At 47.1% G+C, this 25598-nt stretch overlaps 1 protein-coding gene across 2 annotated transcripts; it reads right to left on the reverse strand.

Moving 5' to 3' along the window:
- Positions 1-5490: 5490 nt before the first annotated feature.
- LOC139276470 (marginal zone B- and B1-cell-specific protein-like) lies at positions 5491-25343 on the reverse strand. Of its 2 annotated transcripts, none has more exons than XM_070894506.1 (5): positions 25253-25343; positions 14620-14964; positions 11886-12007; positions 9533-9637; positions 5491-8460 (listed from the first exon to the last, which is right to left on the reverse strand). In XM_070894506.1, the coding sequence occupies exons 2-5, from the start codon at positions 14842-14844 to the stop codon at positions 8295-8297; spliced, it is 618 nt and encodes a 205-aa protein (XP_070750607.1). In that variant the 5' UTR covers positions 14845-14964; positions 25253-25343; the 3' UTR covers positions 5491-8294. The 2 variants fall into 2 exon arrangements, with proteins under 2 accessions (XP_070750607.1, XP_070750606.1); XM_070894505.1 differs by having other exon boundaries at positions 25224-25311.
- Positions 25344-25598: the final 255 nt, after the last annotated feature.

Genomic DNA, 25598 nt, shown 5'->3' on the forward strand with positions numbered 1-25598 from the left:
GACAGTGCAGCACTCCCTCAGTACTGCACTGGGGAGTCAGCCTAGATTTTGTGCATCTAGTCTCTGGAGTGGGACTTGAGCCCACAACCTTCTGACTCAGAGGTGAGGGTGCTACCCACTGAGCCATGGCTGACACCTTAAATAAGGTTGATGAATAGCAGAACTACCTGGGAAAAAATTGGATTTCTAGTCCAAAATCCAAGACTTTTGCTATCCATCTTACATATTTATCAAAAACCTCTGCAGGGGGAAGGCTCATTCAATTCTTACATGTAGCAACCCATTAGAGGTTGCAGAGTAACCCAAAAGTGTAGCTAAAACCGAAGCAGAGTTTAATGTCTTCAAATAAAATGAGTGTGTTCACGATTTTATCAGTTCTTAGCTCCGAGAGGGAGAAAAATCTACAGACGCCCAAGTTTACACTGTCCTTTAGACTTTGACCACTTGGAGAATCACCTGAGGTTCTGTCCGATTACTCACTGCTGGTATGGTGCAATAATCTAGTTGTAGATTCTGCTTCTTTATCTGTAAAGTGCCTTGTTATCCCAGGGAAGGTCACAGCTATAGAGATAATAAAAAGAATAAGAATGCTGGGAAAATACACCTCAAGTCTCTCGACATCTGAAAAAGAGAAACGACGGGTTAATGTTCTATGTGTCAGAAATGAGAGAAAAATATGTGGGTCTCTTTGTAGGACTCACCAAAACAAAGATATTCTACAGAACAAACGGGAAATTGTTCAACCTCCATCTCTTCCAGACCAGATCCAAGATTGTCCCATCCTCTGTCATTAAGTTACATTTATGCAGATGGTGTTTGCGTCTGCGCACACTCGAGAGGCCGAACTCCAAACCATCATCAACACCTTCACCGTAGTGTACGAGAGCATGGGCCTTACACTAAACATCCATAAGACAAAGGTCCTACCCCTGCCACACAGTATTGAACAATGTGGACTACTTTCCATACCTCAGGAGCCTACTGTCAACAAGGGCAGATGTAGATGACGAGGTCAAACACCGCCTTCAGTGTGCCAGTGTAGACTTCGATCACCTGAGGAAAAGAGTGTTTGAAGACCAGGATCTCAAACCCGGCACCAAGCTCATGGCCTTCAGAGCAGTAGTGATACCCGCCCTCCTATATGCTTGAGAGACATGGACTATATACAGCAGCCACATCAAAGCACTGGAGAAGTACCACCAACGCTGCCTCCGCAAGATCCTGCAAAATCCATTGGCAGGATCGGCGCATCAACGCAAGTGTTCTCGCTCAGGCCAACATCTTCAGCATCGAAGCATTGACAACGCTCGATCAGCTCCGATGGACGGGCCACGTCATCCACATGCCCGATATGAGACTCCCAAAACACACGACAAACGAGCCCCAGGTGGGCAGAGGAAACGGTTCAAGGACATCTTCAAGGCCTCCTTGAAAAAGTGCAACATTCCCACCGATACCTGGGAATCCCTGGCCCAAGACCGCTCAAAGTGGAAGAGAAGAACCCGGGAAGGCGCCGAACACCTTGAGTCTCTTCGCCGGGAGCACGCGGAGACCAAGCGCAGACAGCGGAAGGAGCACATGACAACTCAAGCACCCCAACCAACCGGCCCTTCAACCAATGTCCCCGCAACCACCATCTGCCCCACCTGTGACAGAGAATGTAGGTCCCGCATCATACTCATCAGTCACCTGCGAACTCATATTTAGTGTGGAAGCAAGTCATCCTTGACTCCGAGGGACTGCCTATGAGAAGAATAGGAAAAAAATTTCTTGCATTTATATAGCGCCTTTCACGACCACTGAATGTCTCAAAGCGCTTTACAACTAATGAAGTACTTTGAGGTGCAGTCACTGATGTAATGTAGGAAACGCGGCAGCCAATTTATGCACAGCAAGCTCCCACAAACAGCAATGTGATAATGACCAGATAATCTGTTTTTAATAATGTTGGTTGAGGGATAAATATTGGACAGGACACCGGGGATAACTCCCCTACTCTTCTTCAGAGAGCTTCACTGTCAGGAGGTGCCATCTTTCGGATGAGATGTTAAACCAAGGTCCCGTCTCCTCTCGCAAGATTCCATGGCACTATTTCAAAGAGGATCAGGGGAGTTATCCACGGTGACCTGGCCAATATTTATCCCTCAATCAACATAACAAAAAAAAAAAGATTTTCTGGTCATTATTGCTGTTTGTGGGAGCTTGCTGTGTGCAAATTGGCTGCCGTGTTTCCCACAATACAACAGTGACTACACTCCAAAAGTACTTCATTGGCGGTAAAGCGCTTTGAGACATCCGATGGTCAAAAAGGCGCTAAATAAATCCTTGTCTTTCTTTCTTTTTAAAAATAAGATGACTTTTCCAAGAAAACTGCACTGGTCAAAAACTTGGAAGTCCCCTTTATGCTGTTGCTATTCAACCCTAACTGTACGTGGTTAAACTGCCCTATTGACAACACATCAGGCATCACGATAAACAAGATAAGGCCTCCAGCCATAACGATCACAGTTTCGAAATTATTTGTAGAATATTTTAAATGGTAGCATTAACCCACTAAGATGTTAAACATAGGAATGTCATAAACACCCTCGGCGTTTGTATGGTAACATCGCAAATAGTAAATAAGGAGAAACTATGTGCAGTGCAGAAGGGTCGGTAACCAGAGGACACAGATTTAAGGAAACTGTCAAAAGAACCAGAGGCGCCATGAGGGAATACATTTTTTAACGCAGTGAGTGGTTATAATCTGGAATGCACTGCCTGAAAAGGTGGTGGAGGCAGATTCAATAATAACTTTCAAGAAGGGAACGGCACATATAGGTACAACGTCCCGAATCCGGAAACCACCAGATTTCGGGTCAGACATTAAAATGGCTTAGCACAACCCAAGCTTTTAAGTATAAAATATTTGAAGGAATGTACTCATAAAGCATAAAATTGAATAAATAACACAAATTCGCAATACCTGGAAATCTCGATAAACACCAGAGTGCGTGGGTCAGGTCGGGGGTCATTCACCAAGGCTCGAACCGATCGCACACCGGACTGCTCAATTTGAAATGCGCCTTTGTCCAAAATGTCCGGTTTTCGGACAATAATTCCGGATTCCAGACATTGTGCTTGTATACTTGAAAAGGAGACGGCTGTAGGGCTATGCAGAAAGAACAGGGGAGTGGGACTAATCGGATCGCTCCTTCAACGAGCCGGCACAGGCACGATGGGCCGAATGGCCTCCTCCTGTGCTATATCATTCTATGACTCAATAGTAATTTCAAAGTTTATGTGCTGATTGTAGAATGTGCTTATGTCTGTGCAATATCTTCAGGGAAAGGGTTAATGTGTTTTCCTGCCTGCAATTATTATATGGTACTAGATATACCATTTGTTACAAATATGATAAATGTGTTAAAATAGTGCAGATAGGAACTAACACAAACATGCTAATAGAGAAAACTAAACACATAGGTTTTTTGGGGGGAAATTTAAAAAAATGTTGAGCAGGAATTTTTCAAATTCTATTTCAAAGAAATGTAAACCAGGTGGAAGTCAAGGGAAACATTATATGTAAAAAAAAATAACAAACCCGTATCTCCTTTTATTGAGGTGAGCTGTTTGCTTTAAACATTTTGGCCTCGTTTTTCCTCTGCTGTGCAAGATTCCATCTCCTTTACATTGGGATCCCAGGGCTTTGTGGGGTGGGGTGAGGGGGAGGGGAATGCCTGTGCTTGCAATAGGCAACAACACCAACAACTTGCATTTATATAGCGCCTTTAATGTAGTAAAACATCCCAAGGCGATTCACAGGAGCGTTGGCAGACAGAATTTGACACCAAGCCACATAAGGAGATACTAGGACAGGTGACTAAATGCTTGGTCAAAGAGGTAGGTTTTAAGGAGCGTCTTAAACGAGGAAAGAGAGGTAGAGAGGCGGAGAGGTTTAGGGAGGGAGTTCCAGAGCTTGGGGCCCAGGCAGCTGAAGATACGACCACCAATGGTGGAGCGATGGAAACCAAGGATGCGTAAGAGGCCAGAATTGGAGGAGCGCAGAGATCTTAGAGGGTTGTAGAGCTGGAGGAGGTTAGAGAGATAGGGAGGGGCGAGGCCATGGAGGGATTTGAAAGCAAGGTACCGGGATTGCCATAAAGGGAAAGGATCCAGCATCACCTCTTACTTTATTTTCCCCTGGCAACACCAGTTGGGTGCCCATTCGAAGGAAGCTGTTATGCCAGGCCCCCTCAGACTGGAAAGAGTGAGAGGGATGGGTAGGTCTACGAGGCCTAAACAGGTAAGTGTCTATATTTCCCCACTCCCTGCCCATTGGACCATCGGGACTGGATTTGGACGGCAGCCTTAGTTGGCAGCAGTTAGTGCTGCTGTCAGTCACTCAGGCCCATAGCTGCGACTGGCTTTCCTCCCCAGTTCCAGGTACAGGTGTGCATGGGGCCACACAAAGACCTAAATCCCCAAATCCAGATGAGTCCTGGTCGGACACAATGCAATCCAGGTGCACTGTGTCCGACTCGCAGCTCTCGCAGGTTTGGGGGAGGAAGGAATATGAAGGCCTTGATTTACCAAAATAAATGTCTGAGGCAGATACAGATCAAAGTCAGATGGTCTCCAAGGCAATAGCCATTGAGTTCAACAAGCCACTGTTCGTGGAATAGGAGCGAATGTTTCTGAGACACAAGAAATTTTGGGTAGACAGGAACGCGCGGAAAGTGATGGAGGAGGCAGGGAAAACTAATGAAAAGGAAGGCAAGTGTAGAAAATGAAAAATAAGATGCCATACTGGTAAAGTGCAGGGTGTACTTCAGGAGGGTGAGGGAAATACATTCTGTTCAGGCAAAACTGATGAAGGTTTACTCAGCAGTGAGCCATGCTACTTTGCCCTGAGTGTTTGACAAGACAGTGCAGAGGGAGCTTTACTCTGTATCTAACCCGTGCTGTAACTGCCCTGGGAGTGTTTGATGGGACAGTGTAGAGGGAGCTTTACTCTGTATCTAACCCATGCTGTACCTGTCCTGGGAGTGTTTGATGGGACAGTGTAGAGGAGCTTTACTCTGTATCTAACCCCGTGCTGTACCTGCCCTGGGAGTGTTTGACAAGACAGTGTAGAGGGAGCTTTACTCTGTATCTAACCCGTGCTGTACCTGTCCTGGGAGTGTTTGATGGGACAGTGTAGAGGGAGCTTTACTCTGTATCTAACCCCATGCTGTACCTGCCCTGGGAGTGTTTGATGGGACAGTGTAGAGGGAGCTTTACTCTGTATCTAACCCGTGCTGTACCTGCCCTGGGATTCTTGATGCTGAGACTGAATGTCAAAGATGGAAAAGTATTCCTCGCTATAATGAGTAGCCCAATTTGTTGTCTCCAAAAGTAGTGCTCCACAAATCTAATAAATAACAGTTTGCCAATCAAGCTAGTGATATTAAATATTATTAAAAACATTAACTACTAAGCTTTGAAGAAATTTTTAAAAATCTACACGTCTTTAAAATGCAAAAACTTTATTTTATATCAACCATACTAACAAACTTTAGACAACAAGATAAATGTCAAAACATGCTTAAAAACCCTCCTGTGGGTGATTCCTTCCATTCACTTCAAAGGTTTTTTGATCTAAAGTGTAAATTGTAGACACATTGTCTGACTTGTGACCACTGAATAATATCAGCTTGTGTGCAAGTCAAAGGTATTTAGTGAATTATGAAATAAACACAGATTTGAATATAACTTATAATAACCATCATCTGTATACTGATCTGAATTTGGTGCTGTACATGTAAAAAAAAATGTAAAGCCAGGTTATGAGCTATCTGTACTGCCCCCAGTGGGTCAGCTGGCGAAAGCAAGGTGTAGGTGAGCAATGCAGACCAGAAGATCCCAGGTCTGACTGGTCAGTTTCTGTTCTGCTCTGGTTTCAGACAAGGTGGCAGTAGAGGTGCTACCACTTGCCGGCCCTGAGCTAGGGAGGGAAATCAGCCAGGGCCATTGGCTGGGTTATTTAATATATTTAAGGTGGAGATAGACAGATTTTTGAACGATAAGGGAGTCAAGGGTTATGGGGAGCAGGCGGGGAGCATGGGTAGTTGAAGCCATGACCTTATTGAATGGCGGAGCAGGCTCGAGGGGCCAAATGGCCTACTCCTGCTCTTAGTTCTTGTGTTCTTATGGTTCTCGCTCGTACACTTTGCTCAAGAATGCACAGGCGGATCACAGGTAAGGATAGGATTGTGCTCAGCTGTAATGTCCCCTGTCCCCCGTCCTCACCCCAACCCAATGATGTGCTGATGTTTACAGTCCAGCCTCTCGTGCAAAGAATGTTGTCTTGGGTAAGCAATGTACTCATTAACAGGTTAATGCACTCACAAGAGAGAGCATTATTTTCAAACTATTAAAACCATTTTAGAACTATCACAACCTATAAATGATTACTAGACTCGAATTGTTCTCCAGACCTCCACTGAAATCTCATTTGCTTTTATACGAATTCAGGTACAGTCCCCGTCGCTTATACTGGGCATGTTTGTGTAAACACTACCTTCCCGCTGTTTGCATATGAAGGCCATGTATGTGCCTGTATGTGCTGAGCATCTCTATCGTGGAGTTAATCACCTAAAGGCTAAAATTCAGTGCAATGTGTTGTAGTCATTCTCCCTAAATAGGGCAGGAACTGGGGTCAGGATGGGGCAGGAACTTGGGCTGGGGAGTGGGGCAGGAACTTGGGCTGGGGGGTGGGGAAGGCACTTGGGCTGGGGGGTGGGGAAGGCACTTGGGCTGGGGGGTGGGGAAGGCACTTGGGCTGGGGGGTGGGGAAGGCACTTGGGCTGGGGGGTGGGGAAGGCACTTGGGCTGGGGGGTGGGGAAGGCACTTGGGCTGGGGGGTGGGGAAGGCACTTGGGCTGGGGGGTGGGGAAGGCACTTGGGCTGGGGGATGGGGAAGGCACTTGGGCTGGGGGATGGGGAAGGCACTTGGGCTGGGGGATGGGGAAGGCACTTGGGCTGGGGGATGGGGAAGGCACTTGGGCTGGGGGATGGGGAAGGCACTTGGGCTGGGGGATGGGGAAGGCACTTGGGCTGGGGGTTGGGGAAGGCACTTGGGCTGGGGGATGGAGAAGGCACTTGGGCTGGGGGATGGGGAAGGCACTTGGGCTGGGGGATGGGGAAGGCACTTGGGCTGGGGGATGGGGAAGGCACTTGGGCTGGGGGATGGGGCAGGAACTTGGGCTGGGGGATGGGGAAGGCACTTGGGCTGGGGGATGGGGAAGGCACTTGGGCTGGGGGATGGGGCAGGAACTTGGGCTGGGGGATGGGGAAGGCACTTGGGCTGGGGGATGGGGCAGGAACTTGGGCTGGGGGATGGGGCAGGAACTTGGGCTGGGGGATGGGGAAGGCACTTGGGCTGGGGGATGGGGCAGGAACTTGGGCTGGGGGATGGGGAAGGCACTTGGGCTGGGGGATGGGGCAGGAACTTGGGCTGGGGGATGGGGCAGGAACTTGGGCTGGGGGATGGGGAAGGCACTTGGGCTGGGGGATGGGGCAGGAACTTGGGCTGGGGAAAAACAATGTAAATTGTCGTAAAACAATGTAATCCTGAAGCTAGAAATTATGTCAGCTGGACTTATCTAGAGATAGTTTCTGCTTCAGTAAAACTTTTGCAAACAGGGTAACTAGACAAGAAAACAATTTGTCATGGGAGTTTTGGAGTACCCATAATCTGCAGCGCTGACCTCAATCATCGGCAGCTTCCCAGTAAGACACTGGCCTCTAGCTGTTTCTGTCCGTAATAAATGGAGCACTAAAGACGCTGTAACTAGCAATTTTGAATTTGATGTTAATGCAAATGGTTAATGTTTTTGCTTTTTGGTCGATATAAGCTACTGTCTGTTTTAAACATGGATCTTTTAAGTAGTGGGGGCTGAATACTATCGCAAACAGTGGTTTTTGGACCCCAAGTATTTACACGCAAGAATATGATGGAAGTTCAGCATCACAGCATATGAGGTTATGAAAGCTTGACTAATTATCAGAATTTTAAATAACATTTAGATGGATGAATTAATTTATTATATAGCATTTCAAGACAGCAGTGCATATCTGGAACTTGGGTGTGGAGCGTGCCTGACTCATTATTTTTGGTTTATTCATTTTAAGTCATGGAAAATCGTGTAAGTTGTCAATTGGGCCTGCTGCCTCCCTCCTCCCATACGCCCCCCCCCCACCCCCCGACCACCACGCCTCAGCCCAAATTCCTGATGTGCACTTCTATCCCCTGAAGAGCCAACGCAAAATGTTTAGATTTCGTCTTTGAACGCTGCTTGGAATTTTGTGTGTTTGGCGCACGCTCCATTTTTACCAAAGCAGAGAAAATCTTCTAAATAATCCCGATTGTTTCTGTACTCCTCGTAAATGTCTTCCTCCGAAAACTCTCCCAGGTAGGCCTGGCACATTTTGAACAGCCTGTAGGGGTTATACAGAAATGTTTAAACGGTCTGATCAAGAGAAATAAAGAGGGAGGGAAAAAAATACATGGATGATGGAAATCTGAAAAAAAAAACCTACAATGCTGCAAATACACGGCATGTCCGTCAGCGTCCGAAAGAAATGGCCAAACGTTGACCTGTCTTTTATATTTTCAGATGCTGATAGGTCGCTGTGTGCTTCCATTTCTTTATGCTTCCATTTTACTTTTAAAACAGAAGCAACCTTGGGTTTCGAATCTCTATCTTGCCGATTCAACACTATCTGTAGCGGTGGATTTGTGTTTGTTGTTATTTAACAATTGAATTTTTTTTTTACTATACTGCCTTTTCCATCTATCTCTTGAATTATTTCTGGTGTCACACACATTTCTCTCTCTGACTTACTGGGTAGACAACCCTCTCAAGCCTTACAATCCTGCCCTTCAGCCAGCCAGAGAGAGATCTAGGGCAATTCAATCTGATCTTTCCTCCCTATCCTCGGAGTGCAGTTCGGCTCAGCTTGTGGCACTCTGGCCTAGTAATTCAACTCATGACTGTTGGTGAGATCTTGCTGTGTGCAAAATGGCTTCAGCCTTACATAACAGTCAGTACAGTATGGGAAGCACCTTGTGACATTTCCGAGGGCACCGAAAGGTGCTGTATAAATGCAAGCCTTTCTTTCTCCACGCACAATGGCATCAACAAAGACATTTTGAGGATGAGGTTTATGATAAAAATCAGTGGGAAGAATGAAAAGCCCCTTAAATACGCAAATCTGCAACTGTTTTTGAGCGAGATACGTCAAAATAGGCGACACCTTTAAACCGAAGTGACTCAATCCACAGAAGTGGCAGTTGACCAGTCTTGGAAATTCACAGTGTGGGAACTGTACAGAAACAGGAAACATTCCCCTGTAACACTTCAACTCATTCAACTACAACTAACAACTGTAGAGCTGTTATACCTGAACAGTTTCTTAAGTGACGATGCCATTATTGTTCCACGTACAATAGAATGCAATGACTACCGCACTATAGGTGTTCAAATTACAGCATGTGTGATATTTTTACCTTCCCGGCCATGGTCCATTCAACACCATCACTCCCATAAAGTCTTCTGTCTCCAGTCCTGGACCTGACAGACGTTTAACACCATTCACCACTATTACGCCATGCCTGCAAAGTGCATGGAATAAAACAAAAATATCAGTGATACACCGGGCCTTATGGTCAAGTAACAGTGGGATGCGTGCTTATTAATAGATGCGGTACGAAGTATCTAACTATACGGTAGAAGTCTTTTAGGTACACACTGAAACTTTGGCGAACATACTTGGGTGTGCGCTTACTTTAATAACACAGACACCACCGTACGAGAGATAGCATAAGATGCACAGTCTGCATTCTAACACAGTGACATATTAAAGGGCTTAGTATGACCACATAAGCCACAAGAGATTTTTGAAATAAATATAGGTGCAGCGTCAATAACCCGGAACCCTCGGGACCAAAGCCGTTCCGGATTCCGCATTTTTCCGGATTTTGGAACGTCTTTCTGACGTCACGCATCCGGAAACACCCGAGCCCAGGTTCGTTTTTTTCCGCGTTTCGGAACGTCAGAAAGTGGAGGGGCGGGTGGGGTGCTCGCCAAGGAGCTGTTCGGGCCTCCAGCCCCATCGATGAGGCCGTCGGGCAGGGCCCCGCTGAAGAGGAGCTGTTCAGATGGGCCGGTGAGGAGGCCCCGAGGTAAGGGCAGCGACGGCGAGGCCCAAGGTCAGGCAGCGGCAAGAACTCGAGGTCGGCAGTGTCGGTGGATCCGGATTCCGGAACATTTTATGGATTCCAGTCGACCCTGCCACCAATCCGTCCAGATTCCGGAACATTCCGGATTCCACAACTCCGTATTTTGGATGCTGCACCTGTACTGCCCATTTTCCTCTTCTCTCTTGAACGTGCCAACTCATGCTGGAGTAGAGTTTCACAGTGCCCCAAGGTAGCTCATTTAAATGGCCATTCTTCATGTGCCAGCCTAGATGGCAATAGGGAGAAATTGGGCTGCGACTCGCCCAGCTTGAGCGCGAAATGAGCGCTAGGAAGACAAATGTTTGCTGGGTTGGTTGGACAATTGTGGGGAGACAAATAACAAGAGGCTCATGTACTTTACCAGGACAGCAGAATTGATGACACACGAGTCCTGACCTGGGAGCGTTGTCTTGGTGCAAACAGTGTGTGCCTCTGGTCTGCCATGAGTAGAAAGTGTTATTTGTTCTCAGTGCCTTTAACCTCTGCTCTGTGAACCCACCGAAAATTGGCATGGAGCTACCCTTGCCTATAACCGGCCATGGTTTAATGGGTAGCACTCTTGCCTCTGAGCCAGAAGGTCATAGGTTCAAGCCCTGCTCCAGAAACTTGAGCACAAAATCCCGGTTGACACTCCCAGTGCAGTACTGAGGGAGTGCTGCACTGTCGGAGGTGCCGTCTTTTGGATGTGACGTTAAACTGAGGCTCTGCCTTCGCTTTTTTTTTAAAAAGCTAAGATTTTTGTACTCTAGGGGAAATCAAGAGATATGGGGATCAGGCGGGAAAGTGTTGAGGTCGAAGATCAGCCATGATCTTATTGAATGGCGGAGCAAGCTCGAGGCCTACTCCTGCTCCTAATTCTGATTATCTTATGTTCTTATGAGTGTGCCTGGAGCACTGGGAAACCAAACTCCTTCCGCTGTCAACACACTGTTAATTTTAAGTGTTCAATAATTACAGTATATCTCAATGTGGAAAAAAAATTCAGTCATTCTATGCTGTAAGGAATTTTAGAAAAACTGCAGATACGGGGCAAGTAACCCTAATAGAATTAATGAATAGATTACATTCTGTGCACACAATTTCCTGGCAATGAACTAAAAATAATTTCTTGGTAAAATTGAAAAACTTGAATAAAGATAGTCCATACCCTTTGAAGCATGAATATATCATTAAAAAGAATGTGGAGTGGTTACAGGCTGTAATCTAATCTCACTGGATCAGACAGTGTTTATAAACCACAAACAGCATGTGATCTGAACCACATGATCAGATTTTTGGTTTATGGTATCTGTGGAAATCTTAAATCAGTTTATTTTTTTTTGTAATCACTTTGAGCTATTTGTCATTCGCTATATAGTAACTTAGATTCCAGTCTGTAACTCACTCCCAGGTATCTGCAATTATTTATATCAATATACAAGTAATTATTGGTCTCGACCTATAAAAATGCACTCATGACAATGGGCTAATTATTCATAAAGGCCGAGCTAAGACTCATAATCTCATTTTAATGGTGTTCTTTTGTACACTTTACTTATTTACATGGTTTATGCTATCCATGACAAGTACAGAAAGGGAATGATTCATTTCATGTAAAAGATGAACTGACAGACCAACTCACTTTTCCCAACTCTGGGAGCAGCATTTCTCCAAAACATCAGTGTAATCAGATTCGTTCAGTACTGCCTTCCCCTCTTTCACTGCAGAGATTTTCGATTCACTCTTTGAAAGATATTCCTGCATCTGTACAATACGGAGTAGAACAACAAATGAAAGATTAACTTAACGAAACGTCAATGTGTTTAAAGCAGAAGTTAGGTAAAGCCAGTCTTTTTGATAATTATTATATTTCAATTTTCTTCTCCCTGCCTTTTTTCTATCCCATTGGAACAGTGGTCCCTCATTCCTCACCCCAAGCCCCTTCATTCGGGATGCATATTTCCTGCATTTTCAAACTCCCTTCGTATTACAGTTTTGGTCTCCTAACCTGAGGAAGGACATTCTTGCTATTGAGGGAGTGCAGCGAAGGTTCACCAGACTGATTCCCGGGATGGCGGGACTGACCTATCAAGAAAGACTGGATCAACTGGGCTTGTATTCACTGGAGTTCAGAAGAATGAGAGGGGACCTCATAGAAACATATAAAATTCTGACGGGGTTAGACAGGTTAGATGCAGGAAGAATGTTCCCAATGTTGGGGAAGTCCAGAACCAGGGGTCACAGTCTAAGGATAAGGGGTAAGCCATTTAGGACCGAGATGCGGAGGAACTTCTTCACCCAGAGTGGTGAACCTGTGGAATTCTCTACCACAGAAAGTTGTTGACGCCAATTCACTAAATATATTCAAAAAGGAGTTAGATGAGGTCCTTACTGCTAGGGGGATCAAGGGGTATGGCGAGAAAGCAGGAATGGGGTACTGAAGTTGAATGTTCAGCCATGAACTCATTGAATGGCGGTGCAGGCTAGAAGGGCCGAATGGCCTACTCCTGCACCTATTTTCTATGTTTCTATGTTTCTACTCTCAACTTTGAGTAAACTTTCAGAACTGTCCTCAGAGGTGTCATATAGTCTTCAATTCCCAGCAGGATAAAAACAGAAAGGAATTGGTTATTTTATTTTGTTCTGATGTTCTGACCACCAAAACTAAAAACGGCTGGGAAAGGATTGGCTTCATCGATTGGGATAAGTCTGCCTTTGAAAGGTGCTGCTTCTCAGTATACATTTAAAATACCATGCTAGCAGAGATTGATTTTTAGTATAAATTCATTTAATAGTAAGCAGTAATGAAAGAGTACTAATGATACAGCTCACTGCTGGCCACCACAGTTACAATATTTAAATACTTGTTTCTAACATTACTCATGAACTTTTCTTTTGCAAATTCAAATTTGTCTGCAGGTTGTGTTGTGGGACAGCCCCATCCTCTCTCTGCTATTGAATCATCCACATTCCTGTGAAGGGTAGATCACTCAAAACACACTTACCAGTTTAATTTTCAGAAAGATTTAAAATTTAGTAATGTAACTAAAACAAAGTTAACCATTTTTCAGATCTAAATGTCGTTATTCCTTTTGTACACAAAGAACTACTCTTTCCTGCTCCACTCACCCAACACAGTTAGATATAAGTACAGTCTACTCCTTTCAGTGATGTCAACTAAGAAAGAATATAGATTGCGTCTTTCATGACTTCAGGACGTCCCAAAGCACTTCATTATCAAAGAAGAACTTTTGACATGTAGTCACCATTATAATGTAGGAATTCTGAATTATCCAATTCATTTTTTTTTTAAACTATAAAGCTGGTTAAACCTACCTAAACCTCTCCGCCTCTCTCTCCTCCTTTAAGACAGTCCTTAAAATCTGCCTCTTTGATGAAGCTTTTGGTCACCTGCCCTAATTTCGCCTTATGTGGCTCGGTGTCAATTTTTTTTTGTCTCATAATACTCCTGTGAAGCACCTTGGGACGTTTCAATATAATAATAATAACTTTTAGTTATATAGCGCCTTTAACGTAGTAAACCGTCACAACAGTGTTACAAGAAAAAACAGAAAAATCCAGAGCTCCAGAGCTTAAGGCCCAAAGAGCTGAAGGCACGGCCACCAATAATATATATATATTTATATGTTAAAGGTGCTATATCAATACAAGTTGCTGTTGTTAATGTTTAATTAAAAGTATCTTAATTTCACTTTTTGTGTTGGAAACAACTGTGCATTAACAGGAGTAGACTGTATAGGCATTTGATGAACTTGGTTACATTAAGTGATAGGAAGGAATTGGCAATACACACGGCGGTAATTACAGAGAGAAGACTAAGGTCCAGAAAAATGGTCACTGTATTCTAGGTGAATGGGGAAGAGCCACAGTTTAAAGCCCTTCCGCCTCGATAAACCCAGGGGCTGGAATCAGTATAAAACTCCCCTCAGGCTGTACTTGTAAACTTTCTGTATACATAGAGCACCGTGATCTGAAAAAACCTATGTAGTGCCATGTATAATGCAAGTTCTGTTTCGTAATGTATGTTGCAAAGAAATGTAACTGTACCCTCACCCATTCAGTGTACCGTATAGTGCCACTAGTAAATTAATATGATGACTGTATTACAATGTATCTTGGATTGTACTGAAATGTACCTCGAAATGTAAAGCAAGCAAATGAATTGAATGGAACTGCCGTCAGCATCCAAATGTATTGTATGGAATTGCTGACCGCATCCAAATGTACTGAACTGTCTTCCAATGTTTTGTGCAAATTTTTTATATGAATAAAGTATATTTTGAAATTTAAAAAATGGGTACCAAAACAGGTGTTGCCACACAACAGCCTGCAGCATCACGGCGCACTGAACTTACCTGGTAAGAAATCGCTCTGCAGGAGTCACACTTCAAATAATCGGGCATGTGGCTGGAATGAAACTCCTCGTCATTCAGGTTAGGTGATCTCATCTCAAAAGTCCCCGAATCTTGAGATTTCCCTGTACTTTGAGAATCGTGCTCTCTCCGCCTATCCTTCCGCCCGACTCCGCTGGCAATGTGGCACAGGCATGCGGATAGAACTGCCACTGCAAGAAACTTCATGATGGCCACACCGATAGTTATTGGCGATACCGTTCAATGCAGGTTATCGAATGTACTGGAGCAAAGGCTGGCATTCAAAATTTCAAAAGCTGACGTGGAACGATACTCAGTCTTCTTGTCCTGCACCAATGAGGAAATGAAAAGCAGCAGCTGTGAGATTTTAAGACGTACTGGGGTGGGGTGGGGGGGGGGGGGGGGGGTGGTTGAGGAGAGGAGAGAAGGAAAACAGATTAGTTAAAGAGGTGCCTTTTAACATAAAATAAAAACAGAAAATGCTGGAAATACTCAGCAGGTCAGGCAGCATCTGTGGAGAGAGAAACAGAGTTAATGACCTTTCGGAAAACAGATTTTAAGCAAGCACAGGGGCAGGGAAAGGTGGGAGGGGAGGAAGAAACACAATGGAAGGTCTGTGGTAGGGTGCAGGGCAGGAGGGATTAAAAGACAAAAGGGATAAAAGACAAAAGGGATAATAGTGCAAAGCAAAAGGAGATGGTAACAGATAAAGTAAAGAAACAAAAGATGTGTCTAGAAGAGGTGTGAATGGGAATCAACAAGCTCCCCGTTGGAGTGGAACTAAACTACAGAACCAGTGGGAAGCTGTTTAACCTACGCCGCCTCCAAGCCAGGTCCAAGATCACCCCAATCTCTGTCATTGAGCTGCAGTACGCGGGCGATGCCTGCGTCTGCGCACATTCTGAGGCAGAACTCCAGGACATAGTCAATGTATTCACTGAGGCATATGAAAGCATGGACCTTACGCTTAACATCCATAAGACAAGGTCCTTCACCAGCCTGTCCTTGCTGCACAGCATTGTCCTCCAACCATCAGGATTCCCAGCGCGGCTCTCGACAACGTGGACCATTTCCCATATCTCAGGAGCCTCTCATCAGCAAAGACAGACATTGATGCGGAGATTCAACATCGCCTCCAGTGCGCCAGTATAGCCTTCGGCCGTCTGAGGAAAGAGTGTTTGAAGACCTGGCCCTAAAACCTACTACCAAGCTCATGGTCTACAGGGCCGTTGTAATACCCGCCCTCCTGTATGGATGTGAGGCATGGACGATGTATAGAAGGCACCTCAAGTCGCTGGAGATATATCACCAACGATGTCTCCGCAAGATCCTGCAGATCCCCTGGGAGGACAGGCGCACCAACGTCAGTGTCCTCGTCCAGGCTAACACCCCCAGTAATGAAGCACTGACCACACTCGATCAGCTTCGCTGGGCAGGCCACATAATTCGCATGCCAGATACGAGACTCCTTAAGCAAATGCTTCATGCGGAGCTCCGTCATGGTAAACGAGCCAAATGTGGGCAGCGGAAGCGGTACAATGACACTCTCAAAGCCTCCCTGGTAAAGTGTGACATCACCACTGATACCTGGGAGACTCTGGCCGAAGACCGCCCGAGGTGGAGAAGGTGCATCCGGGAGGGTGTTGAGTTCTTCGAGTTTCAACGCAAAGAACGTGAAGAGGTCAGGCGCAGGCAGCGGAAGGAGCGCGCGGCAAACCAGCCTCACCCACCCCTTCCCTTGACGAATGTCTGTCCCACCTGTGACAGAGTTTGTGGCTCTCGTATCGGACTGTTCAACCACCATAGAACTCACTTAGGGAGTGGAAGCAAGTCTTCCTCGATTCCGAGGGACTGCCTATGATGATGATGAAATGGGAATGTTCAACATCCCATCATAGGTGATCCCTCGAACGAGGATGACTTGCTTCCACGATTTCACAGGTGTTTCAATGAAGGACACGATGTTCCAGTCCTGAACTCCAATTGAGGGGGTGGAAGATGCCTGTGCGTGGATTTTTTTAACGTGTGGTGACCGTTGCACACCAGCCACCACACGGGCTTGACAAAGCTAGGTCTTGGTCCAGTGACAAGGATTAACCAAGATGACTGGAGGCCTGCTCTGCTGCACGGACCTATCGCGCACACATATCGCAGTGTGGGCTGGCCCGTGCTGCCCCTGGGCCCTCGGCTCTTCTGGGCCCCATACCCTTATCTGTCGCACCTCCGTCACGATCTCTCGCCGTTCCTCCGCCATAAACATTCACCGCATCGCGCCACAAACACTCACCGCTTATCCGCCCCGACCTTCCCACTCCTCTGGCCCTGGCAATGTTCCTGCCCACGCTCCAAAACGGCGACCAGGGTTTTGATGACGTCACCCATCTGAAAAACGTTGCACATTTGGAGCAGCTCACGTTCGAGGTTGAAGCGGTACGCTGCCCCAGCTCTTTTATAGCCCGACCTGCGGAGCTCACCCATCACCCCTGTGCTCGCTGACCCACATTGGCTCCCAGTTAAGCAACGCCTCGATTTTAAAAGGCTCACCTTGGTTTTCAAATCCCTCCATGGCCTCGCCCTTCCTGATCCCTGTAATCTCCCCCAGCTCTATAATTCCCCTAGACCTATGTGCTCCGCCTTTTGAACATCCCCGATTTTAAATGTTCCACCATTGGCGGCCCTGCCTTCAGCTAGTTGGGCCCTAAGCTCTGGAATTCCCTCCCTAAACCTCTCCGCCTCTCTCTCCTCTTTTAAGACGCTCCTTTAAACCTACCTCTCCAACAAAGCTTTCAGTCATCTGCACCAACATCTCTTTATATGGCACGGTGTCAAAAAGATGTTTTGATAACGCTCCTGTGAAGTGCCTTGGGTCGTTTAATTATGTTAAAGGCGCTATATAAATACAAACAGTTGTTGTTAGTGCAAGCTCTAAAGATTCTCGCAGGAGAGGAAAAACACATTCCAACATTGTCCTTATAACGGTAGGGGGAAGCCTCCACCCCTAACAAGGTCGATTGGAAACTTTGTCCCAGGGGCGAGGCCCAGCATTTTAGGGTTCCACTTGCGACTGTGGCTGTTCCAGCAAGACTCGCGGCCAAGTCACCGCAGGGTCTCCCAGAATGGCTGCAGCTTCCTGGAGCCACCTTGTGCATGACACAGGTGTCCTTGTTCGCAGTTTCTATTTCCTACTCACAAGTCACAAATTCACACCAGAAAACAACTCGCCGAGATGATGCCTTTGGGTGTGAAGTAGCTCATTTGAAATGCCATTCTAAGAGGCGGGTTAAAAAATAAGAAGCCAGAAATTACGGCCCAAGGCGGATTTAAAATAGTTCTTGTATCGGTGATAGAACAGAACCATCAACAGCTACCATGTCTTTTAATATAGTTTCTCAATCCTAATTGTTCCTTTTACCCCCAAGAATCTACAGAAACAAAAACACATCTGGCTCGATGTTGAATAATTAAGAGTTTTAGAGTGTATTAATATGTCTCTATTTTGCCATTCTCTCCCACTAACAATCTTCTATTTCTTTTTAATTTTCTGGTCACCTTAGCATATAGACCATTTTAAGCTAGGGAGGCAGCCCATGCCTCTGGCCTCCATCATTGCTAATCTGAACTGGCCGATAGACAGTGATAACTCTTCCATTTACTTTCGCTCCCTTCAGGTGAAAAATACCTGATCTCCATTGACTGCTTCTCCACAACTGAGACAGAAAACCTATAGGGCACCTTATGCACATACTATCCCCCCCACCATTTTGCTGTGCCATGCATTTGTGCGCTGATGCTCTCTCTCTTAGGCAGTCCCTGGGAGCCGAGGATTACTTGCTTCCACACTAATGTGAGTTCTAAGGTGACTTGATGCCAGGTCCCGGACTTCATTCTAGAGGGTGGAAGATGCCTGTGTGCGAATTCTTTTAACGTGGGGTGGCCGTTGCACACCAGCTACCACACGAACTTGACAAGAGCAAGGTCTTGGTCCAATGGCAAGGGGACCCAGGATGATTGGAGACCAGGCTGTGCTGCATGGGCCCAGCACACAAACACACACACGCACATATTCCCACTAACCCCCTCCCTCCCTCCCTCAGGTCCTCTCACCCTGATTTTCAGGTATCGCAGTGTGGGTGAGCACCTTGAGCTTGGAGCAGCTTGCGAGTTTGTGCGTATAGTGCTGACACTGTACCCTGGGCCCCACGCTGATCTCCATTCGCAGGCTCTGCTGCACATTTCTCTCTCTCTTCAGCTGCTCATTCTTCAGCCTCGGGTCCCAACCTCACTGCTCAATCTGTGACATGTTGTAAACTCCGCAAAAGTTTCAGCTGTACATGGAACCAGTAGTAATGCAAAACATTATTATCCAAATAATTTTGTTCTGCAGAATACTGATAAATATCATGAGGCAAAGTTATGGAGCTGACATTGGATCAATCAGAGCTCTGGATCAAACACAGTTCTGGAATACTTATGACAGCAACAACAGTCAATTGGATTTGTGGATCATAAAATAAAGTGTGTTGACCACACCGTGCAGGCTAATCTCAACAGAAGAAAGTCAGAAATGAAAAGCCTTGGAGCCGAGAAATCTGCTCTTGCTACAAACCATGTACAATCAGACTATTCCTCAGTCATCTTATGAAAATTCTGCATAAATGTTCTCTGCTCCCAACGACAAGAGTCTCCAAGCTTCTTGCCTTCATGCTTAGGTTCATATCCTGGAGCCTCATTTAAATCAATGTTCCCATTAATCTGTACAGATATCAGGCTGCGGATACTAATGGAGCTTGGTGTTCTGAATTAAGGCTTATCCACAGAACAAAGTGCAGCACTTGCTAGGCCCACAAAATTTAAAACAGGAAAAACCAGCAGGTAACAAATACATGCGCAAATAGAACGCAGTTACCTGGCCTTTATGGGCAAGTTTAAAGAAACTTGCAGATTGCTTGAGGACCACGGGCAGTAGTATGGACTGCCCTGCCTAAAAGGCGCTTGTGTGAAACTCCAGTGTCTTCATCCATCCACACATCTCCATTATTCACCTCTAAGCCAGGCCCCAGTGACACAGGAATCATGTGTCTTTTGTTGGTCATCAGAAACTGAATCACCACTCCCTCTTCCCACAACCCCATTCTAAACCATACATTTTTCATTTTTGAAGCAATTAACCAATGCAACATGCACTGCTTTTGTGAGCTCTCTCCCCAGTCCCTGTATCAACGTGCTTTCACAGCCAGCATAATCCTTCACGCCTCAAATGATGATGATGAGGTTTCATCATCATCATAGGCAGTCCCTCAAAGCGAGGATGACTTGCTTCCACGCCAAAAAGGAGCGAGTTCCCAGGTGTTTCAATGAAGGACCTAATATTCCAGATCCCGAACTACATGTTGAAGGGTGGAAGATGCCTGTGCGTGGATTTTTTTAACGTGGGGTGGCCGTTGCACACCAGCCACCACACGGGCTTGACAGAGCGAGGTCTTGGTCCAGTGGTAAGGATTACCCAAGACAACTGGAGACCAAGCTCTGCTGCACGGACCGAGTGCGCGCACATATATCGCAGTGTGAGCTAGTTCGTGCTGCCCCTGGGCCCTCGTCTCTTCTGGGCCCCAGATTCACACCTCTCCTGGGCCCTGGTCACTACTTGCCGTTCCTTCGCCCCTCCTGCTGTGCCTGCCCGCACTGCAATCAGTGACCTGGCTTCGCAGCCGTCGCCCTCCTGCAGCAGCACGCGCTGCTCCCTCTGATGGCCCCGGCTTTCACTTTAAGACTACTTGTACTTACAGCTCAATTCAAAGAGCCTACATACATTGCCACTATCCATGCCCTGCAGCATTTTAAATAGAGTTGTCACCTGTCTTATGTTAGCTGGCCAGTCTACTTTTTTTAAACAGATTGTGCAATTTAAAAAAATATTAAACTGGAAGAGAAAAAAAAGACTTGCATTTATATAGCGCCTTTCACGACCACCAGCCGTCTCAAAGCACTTCACAGCCAGTGAAGTACTTTTGGAGTGTAATCACTCGTGTCATGTAGGAAACACAGCAGCCAACTTGCACACAGCAAACTCCCACAAACAGCAATGTGATAATGATCAGCTAATCTGTTTTTGTTATGTTGAAAGGTTAGTATGCAGGTACAGCAAGTGATCAGGAAGGCCAATGGAATCTTGGCCTTTATTGCAAAGGGGATGGAGTATAAAAGCAGGGAAGTCTTGCTAGTTATACAGAGTATTGGTGAGGCCACACCTGGAATAGTGCGTACAGTTTTGGTTTCCATATTTATGAAAGAATATACTTGCTTTGGAGGCAGTTCAGAGAAGGTTCACGAGGTTGATTTCGGAGATGAGGGGGTTGACTTATGAGGAAAGGTTGAGGAGGTTGGGCCTCTACTCATTGGAATTCAGAAGAATGAGAGGTGATCTTATTGAAACGTATAAAATTCTGAGGGGGCTTGACAAGGTAGATGCAGAGAGGATGTTTCCACTGATGAGGGAGACTAGAACTAGAGAGCATGATCTTAGAATAAGGGGCCGCCCATTTAAAACTGAGATGAGGAGGAATTTCTTCTCTCAGAGGGTTGTAAATTTGTGGAATTTGCTGCCTCAGAGAGCTGTGGAAGCTGGGTCATTGAATAAATTTAAGACAGAGATAGACAGTTTCTTAACTGATAAGGGAATAAGGGATTATGGGGAACGGGCAGGGAAGTGGAGTTGAGTCCATGATTAGATCAGCCATGATCGTATTAAATGGCGGAACAGGCTCGAGGGGCCGTATGGCCGACTCCTACTTCTTATGTTCTTTTGCTTGAGGGATAAATATTGGCCAGGACATCAGGGATAACTCACCTGCTCTTCTTGAAAATAGTGCCATGGGATCTTTTATGTCCACCTGAGAGGACAGATGGGGCTTTGGTTTAACGTCTCATCCGAAAGACGGCACCTCCAACAGTGCAGCACTCCCGCAGCCTAGATTTATGTGCTCAAGTCCCTGGAGCAGGACTTGAACCCACAACCTTCTGACTCAAGAGGCGAGGGTGCCACCTCACTGAGCCATGGCTGACACTGACAGAGTTTGAGTTGTTACTGTGGCCCAATTTTTCATATGGCTTTCTGGCCTCGCTTGATATTAGAGACCTCTAAATGACTAACTTCACTATCGAGGCACCAAGTTTTGTCAAGAGTTTCTCTGAAATAAGGCCTGAGTTCTGCTGCCTTTTTGAAATCCTGTGCATGCAGAGGAGTTGATGAGCATTCAACTTCCTGTCTCCTTCCGCCTGCAGTTAGCCACTGTGACTGATTCGGAAGCAGATCGGAGTTATTTTGGGTGAAGCATCTATCTTTAGTGTGTTTCTTTAATTTCTACTTGTGTTTAGTGGGCAGGTTTTTCATATAGGGACTGAGGAGGGAGAGCCCTGTGCACCACTCTGCCATTTTGATGCCAGAGTAGTGAGGTAGCTGCGTGGACAACAGATTCACTTGGACATTTTCAGCAATGTTCAATAATTGCATCCAAATCTTTTTCCCACTCTTGGCTATGGACAGGCACCGACCTTGATCCTTTTCCAATATGCATAATACCTGACATTTATCTACATTAAAATCCATCTGTCAGATAAGAACCAAAGACAAAAAAGACCATTTAGTCCGTTTGAGTTTGTACCTCTCGTACACCAAGACCCGTAGCCAAACATCCAACTGTATTTTGAACGCCCCTGGTTTTGACTGTACCTTTGTTCCTAGCATTTATCACACTTTGAGTAATTGCCCCTTCATATTTACTTTTCATTCATTTAAATTTAGGTTTTCTTGTTCTGCCACTGTGACTAACTCTGGAGTAATATTCTGGGTTTACCTCTCTACACCATTTAATAGTACACAACTCAATGGGGTCCCTTGCTTTTCTACCTAGGATCTGAGGCTTGAACTTAGAATCATAGAATAGTAGAACTAAACAGCACTTTTGCAGACCATTTGGACCATCAAACCTGTGCCAGTTTCTCCAATGTGTTTTGGAGAATATCAAACCAGTGCTCGAGCTAAATAATAGCCCGTATCTCAGCCAAAAAGCACAATTCCCTCCAAGCTCAACATGATTGGTAACAGAGTTACGGACTAAAATTGCCCCTTTCCAAAGGCCTGTTAGTGCCTCCAGGAGGCGCTAATGTGACGATAAGTAAGTTTCGCCTGGGGGAAGGCAGCGAAAGCGACCCCCCCCGGAATGCCGCAGGCAAAAATGTGTTTGTGTCACGCCCCGTGGTTTTCAACGTAGGCGGCGCACACGCCGATGATGTCATCACTGTGTGTGCTGATCCCTTAAGGCAGGGGAAATTGCCTCGTGGGAGCGAGGTTGACATGGGGCGATGCCACCGACAGCTGGCACACCCCGGCCACTCTTAAAGGGGAGGGCCCTGTGCCGCAGCCCCCATCTTTTTTTTTTATTGTCAGCCCGACAATGGCAGCCGTTGGTTCGGCCAGGCCACCAACCCTCTTGGGTGCCAGGCCACATGCCCAACCGAAAACCTCCCTAGTGGCCCAGTGGGCATCATGGAGCTGGCTCCATGGTTTGCAGTGTCCCTCCCTTTTAAGAGAAGCGATTAAAAAAGCATAGGGGATCCCAGGGCTTCATAAATAGAAGCATAAGAGTACAAAAGTGTAGAAATTATGATCAGCCTGTATAAAACACTGGTACGGCCTCAACTGGAGTATTGTGTATTATTCTAGGCATCGCACTTTAGGAAGGATGTGAAGGCCTTAGAGAGAGTGCAGAAAAGATTTACAAGAATGGTTCCAGGGATGAGGGACTTCAGTTACGAGGATAGACTGGAGAAGCTGGGGTTGTTCTCCTCCTTGGAACAGAGAAGGTTGAGAGGAGTTCAAAGACATGAGTGGTCTGGACAGAGTACATAGAGAGTAATGTTCCTATTGGCAGAAAGGTCAAGAACCAGAGGACCAGATTTAAACTGATTGGCAGCAGAACCAAGGGCGACATAAGAAATAAAAACATAAGAAATAGGAGCAGGAGGAGGCCATTTGGCTTCTCGAGCCTGCTCCGCCGTTCAATAAGACCATGGCTGATGTTACGACGCAAGAAAAAAATGTTTTACACCGCAAGTGGTTGGGATCTGGAATGCACAGCCTGAGAGGGTGGTGGAGGCAGACTCAATCGTGACTTTCAAAAGGGAATTGGATAAGTACCTGAAGAAAAAAGATTTGCAGGGCTACCGGGAAAGGACAGGGGAGTGGGACTTGCTGAAAGACTTGGATTTATATAACGCCGTTCATGACCACCGCACGTCCCAAAGCGCTTTGCAGCCAATGAAGTACTTTTTGATGTGTAGTCACTGTTGTAATGAGGGAAACGCGGCACAGCAAGCTCCTACAAACAGCAATGTGATAATGACCAGATAATCTGATATTTTTGTTATTTTGATTGAGGGATAAATATTGGCCCAGGACACCGGGGATAACTCCCCTGCTCTTCTTCGGAATAGTGCCATGGGATCTTTTATGTCCACCTGAGAGAGCAGAGGCCTCGGTTTAACATCTCATCCGAAAGACGGCACCCCTGACAGTGCAGCACTCCCTCAGTACTGCCCCTCCGACAGTGCGGCACTCCCTCAGTACTGCCCCTCCGACAGTGCGGCACTCCCTCAGTACTGCCCCTCCGACAGTGCGGCGCTCCTTCAGTACTGCCCCTCCGACAGTGCGGCACTCCCTCAGTACCGCCCCTCCGACAGTGCGGCGCTCCCTCAGTACCGCCCCTCCGACAGTGCGGCACTCCCTCAGTACTGCCCCTCCGACAGTGCGGCGCTCCCTCAGTACCGCCCCTCCGACAGTGCGGCGCTCCCTTAGTACTGCCCCTCCGACAGTGCGGCACTCCCTCAGTACCGCCCCTCCGACAGTGCGGCGCTCCCTCAGTACCGCCCCTCCGACAGTGCGGCACTCCTTCAGTACTGCCCCTCCGACAGTGCGGCACTCCCTCAGTACTGCCCCTCCGACAGTGCGGCGCTCCCTCAGTACTGCCCCTCCGACAGTGCGGCGCTCCTTCAGTACTGCCCCTCCGACAGTGCGGCGCTCCCTCAGTACTGCCCCTCCGACAGTGCGGCACTCCCTCAGTACTGCCCCTCCGACAGTGCGGCACTCCCTCAGTACCGCCCCTCCGACAGTGCAGCACTCCCTCAGTACCGCCCCTCCGACAGTGCGGCGCCCCCTCAGTACTGCCCCTCCGACAGTGCGGCACTCCCTCAGTACTGCCCCTCCGACAGTGCGGCGCTCTCTCAGTACTGCCCCTCCGACAGTGCAGCACTCCCTCAGTACTGCCCCTCCGACAGTGCGGCGCTCCCTCAGTACTACGCTGGGAGTGCCAGCCTAAGTCCCTGGGGTGGGGACTGGAGCCCCCCCCCTGTGTCACCAAGTGCCCTCAGAGGGCCGCACGGCCTCCTGCTGTGCTGTCACCATTCTGTCATTCCCCCATTCCACTCCAGGAGGGTTACACCTCTTGCAGGTTGTGGGGGGGATTTAGATCTTGTTGATTGAAGAGCCATGTTGTCCTGTGAGGTACATACCCTCCCCTACCCGCTCTCACCTTCTCCTCCCAGGCTTTTTGCCGCTCACCTCGCAGGCCCGGCCCCCCGCCGCTCCCCAATCTGCCCCACGTGGCCCCGCTGCACGCCGGCCGCCAGCTTCAGCCAATCGCCTGTCAGGACCACCTGACCACGGCCGTCCCCCATTGGCTGCACCGCGCGGGCGAGGCAATCTATCCCACGTGCCCCACCGCACGCCGGCCGCCAGCCTCAGCCAATCCCCTGGAAGGGCCAGGCGAGTGCCGCGCGCCGATTGGTCCAAATCCGACGGCGTGGCTCGGGTGGACGTGTGGTCGGACCAATCAGCGTCTAGACACGGGAGTCTAGACACGTCTGGCGCGAGTCACGTGCTCAGTATAAAAGGACAGACAGGCCAT

The sequence above is a fragment of the Pristiophorus japonicus genome, chromosome 11, assembly GCF_044704955.1.
Source record: "Pristiophorus japonicus isolate sPriJap1 chromosome 11, sPriJap1.hap1, whole genome shotgun sequence".
Lineage (NCBI taxonomy): Eukaryota > Metazoa > Chordata > Chondrichthyes > Pristiophoridae > Pristiophorus > Pristiophorus japonicus.

Coding starts and splice junctions, on each gene's coding strand:
- LOC139276470 (XM_070894506.1), bottom strand. CDS start 14,844: ATGAAGTTTCTTGCAGTGGCAGTTCTATCCGCATGCCTGTGCCACATT. Junction 9,638..11,885: donor TGCTCCCAGAGTTGGGAAAA/GTGAGTTGGTCT, acceptor TGCACTTTGCAG/GCATGGCGTAATAGTGGTGA. Junction 8,461..9,532: donor AATGGACCATGGCCGGGAAG/GTAAAAATATCA, acceptor TAACCCCTACAG/GCTGTTCAAAATGTGCCAGG.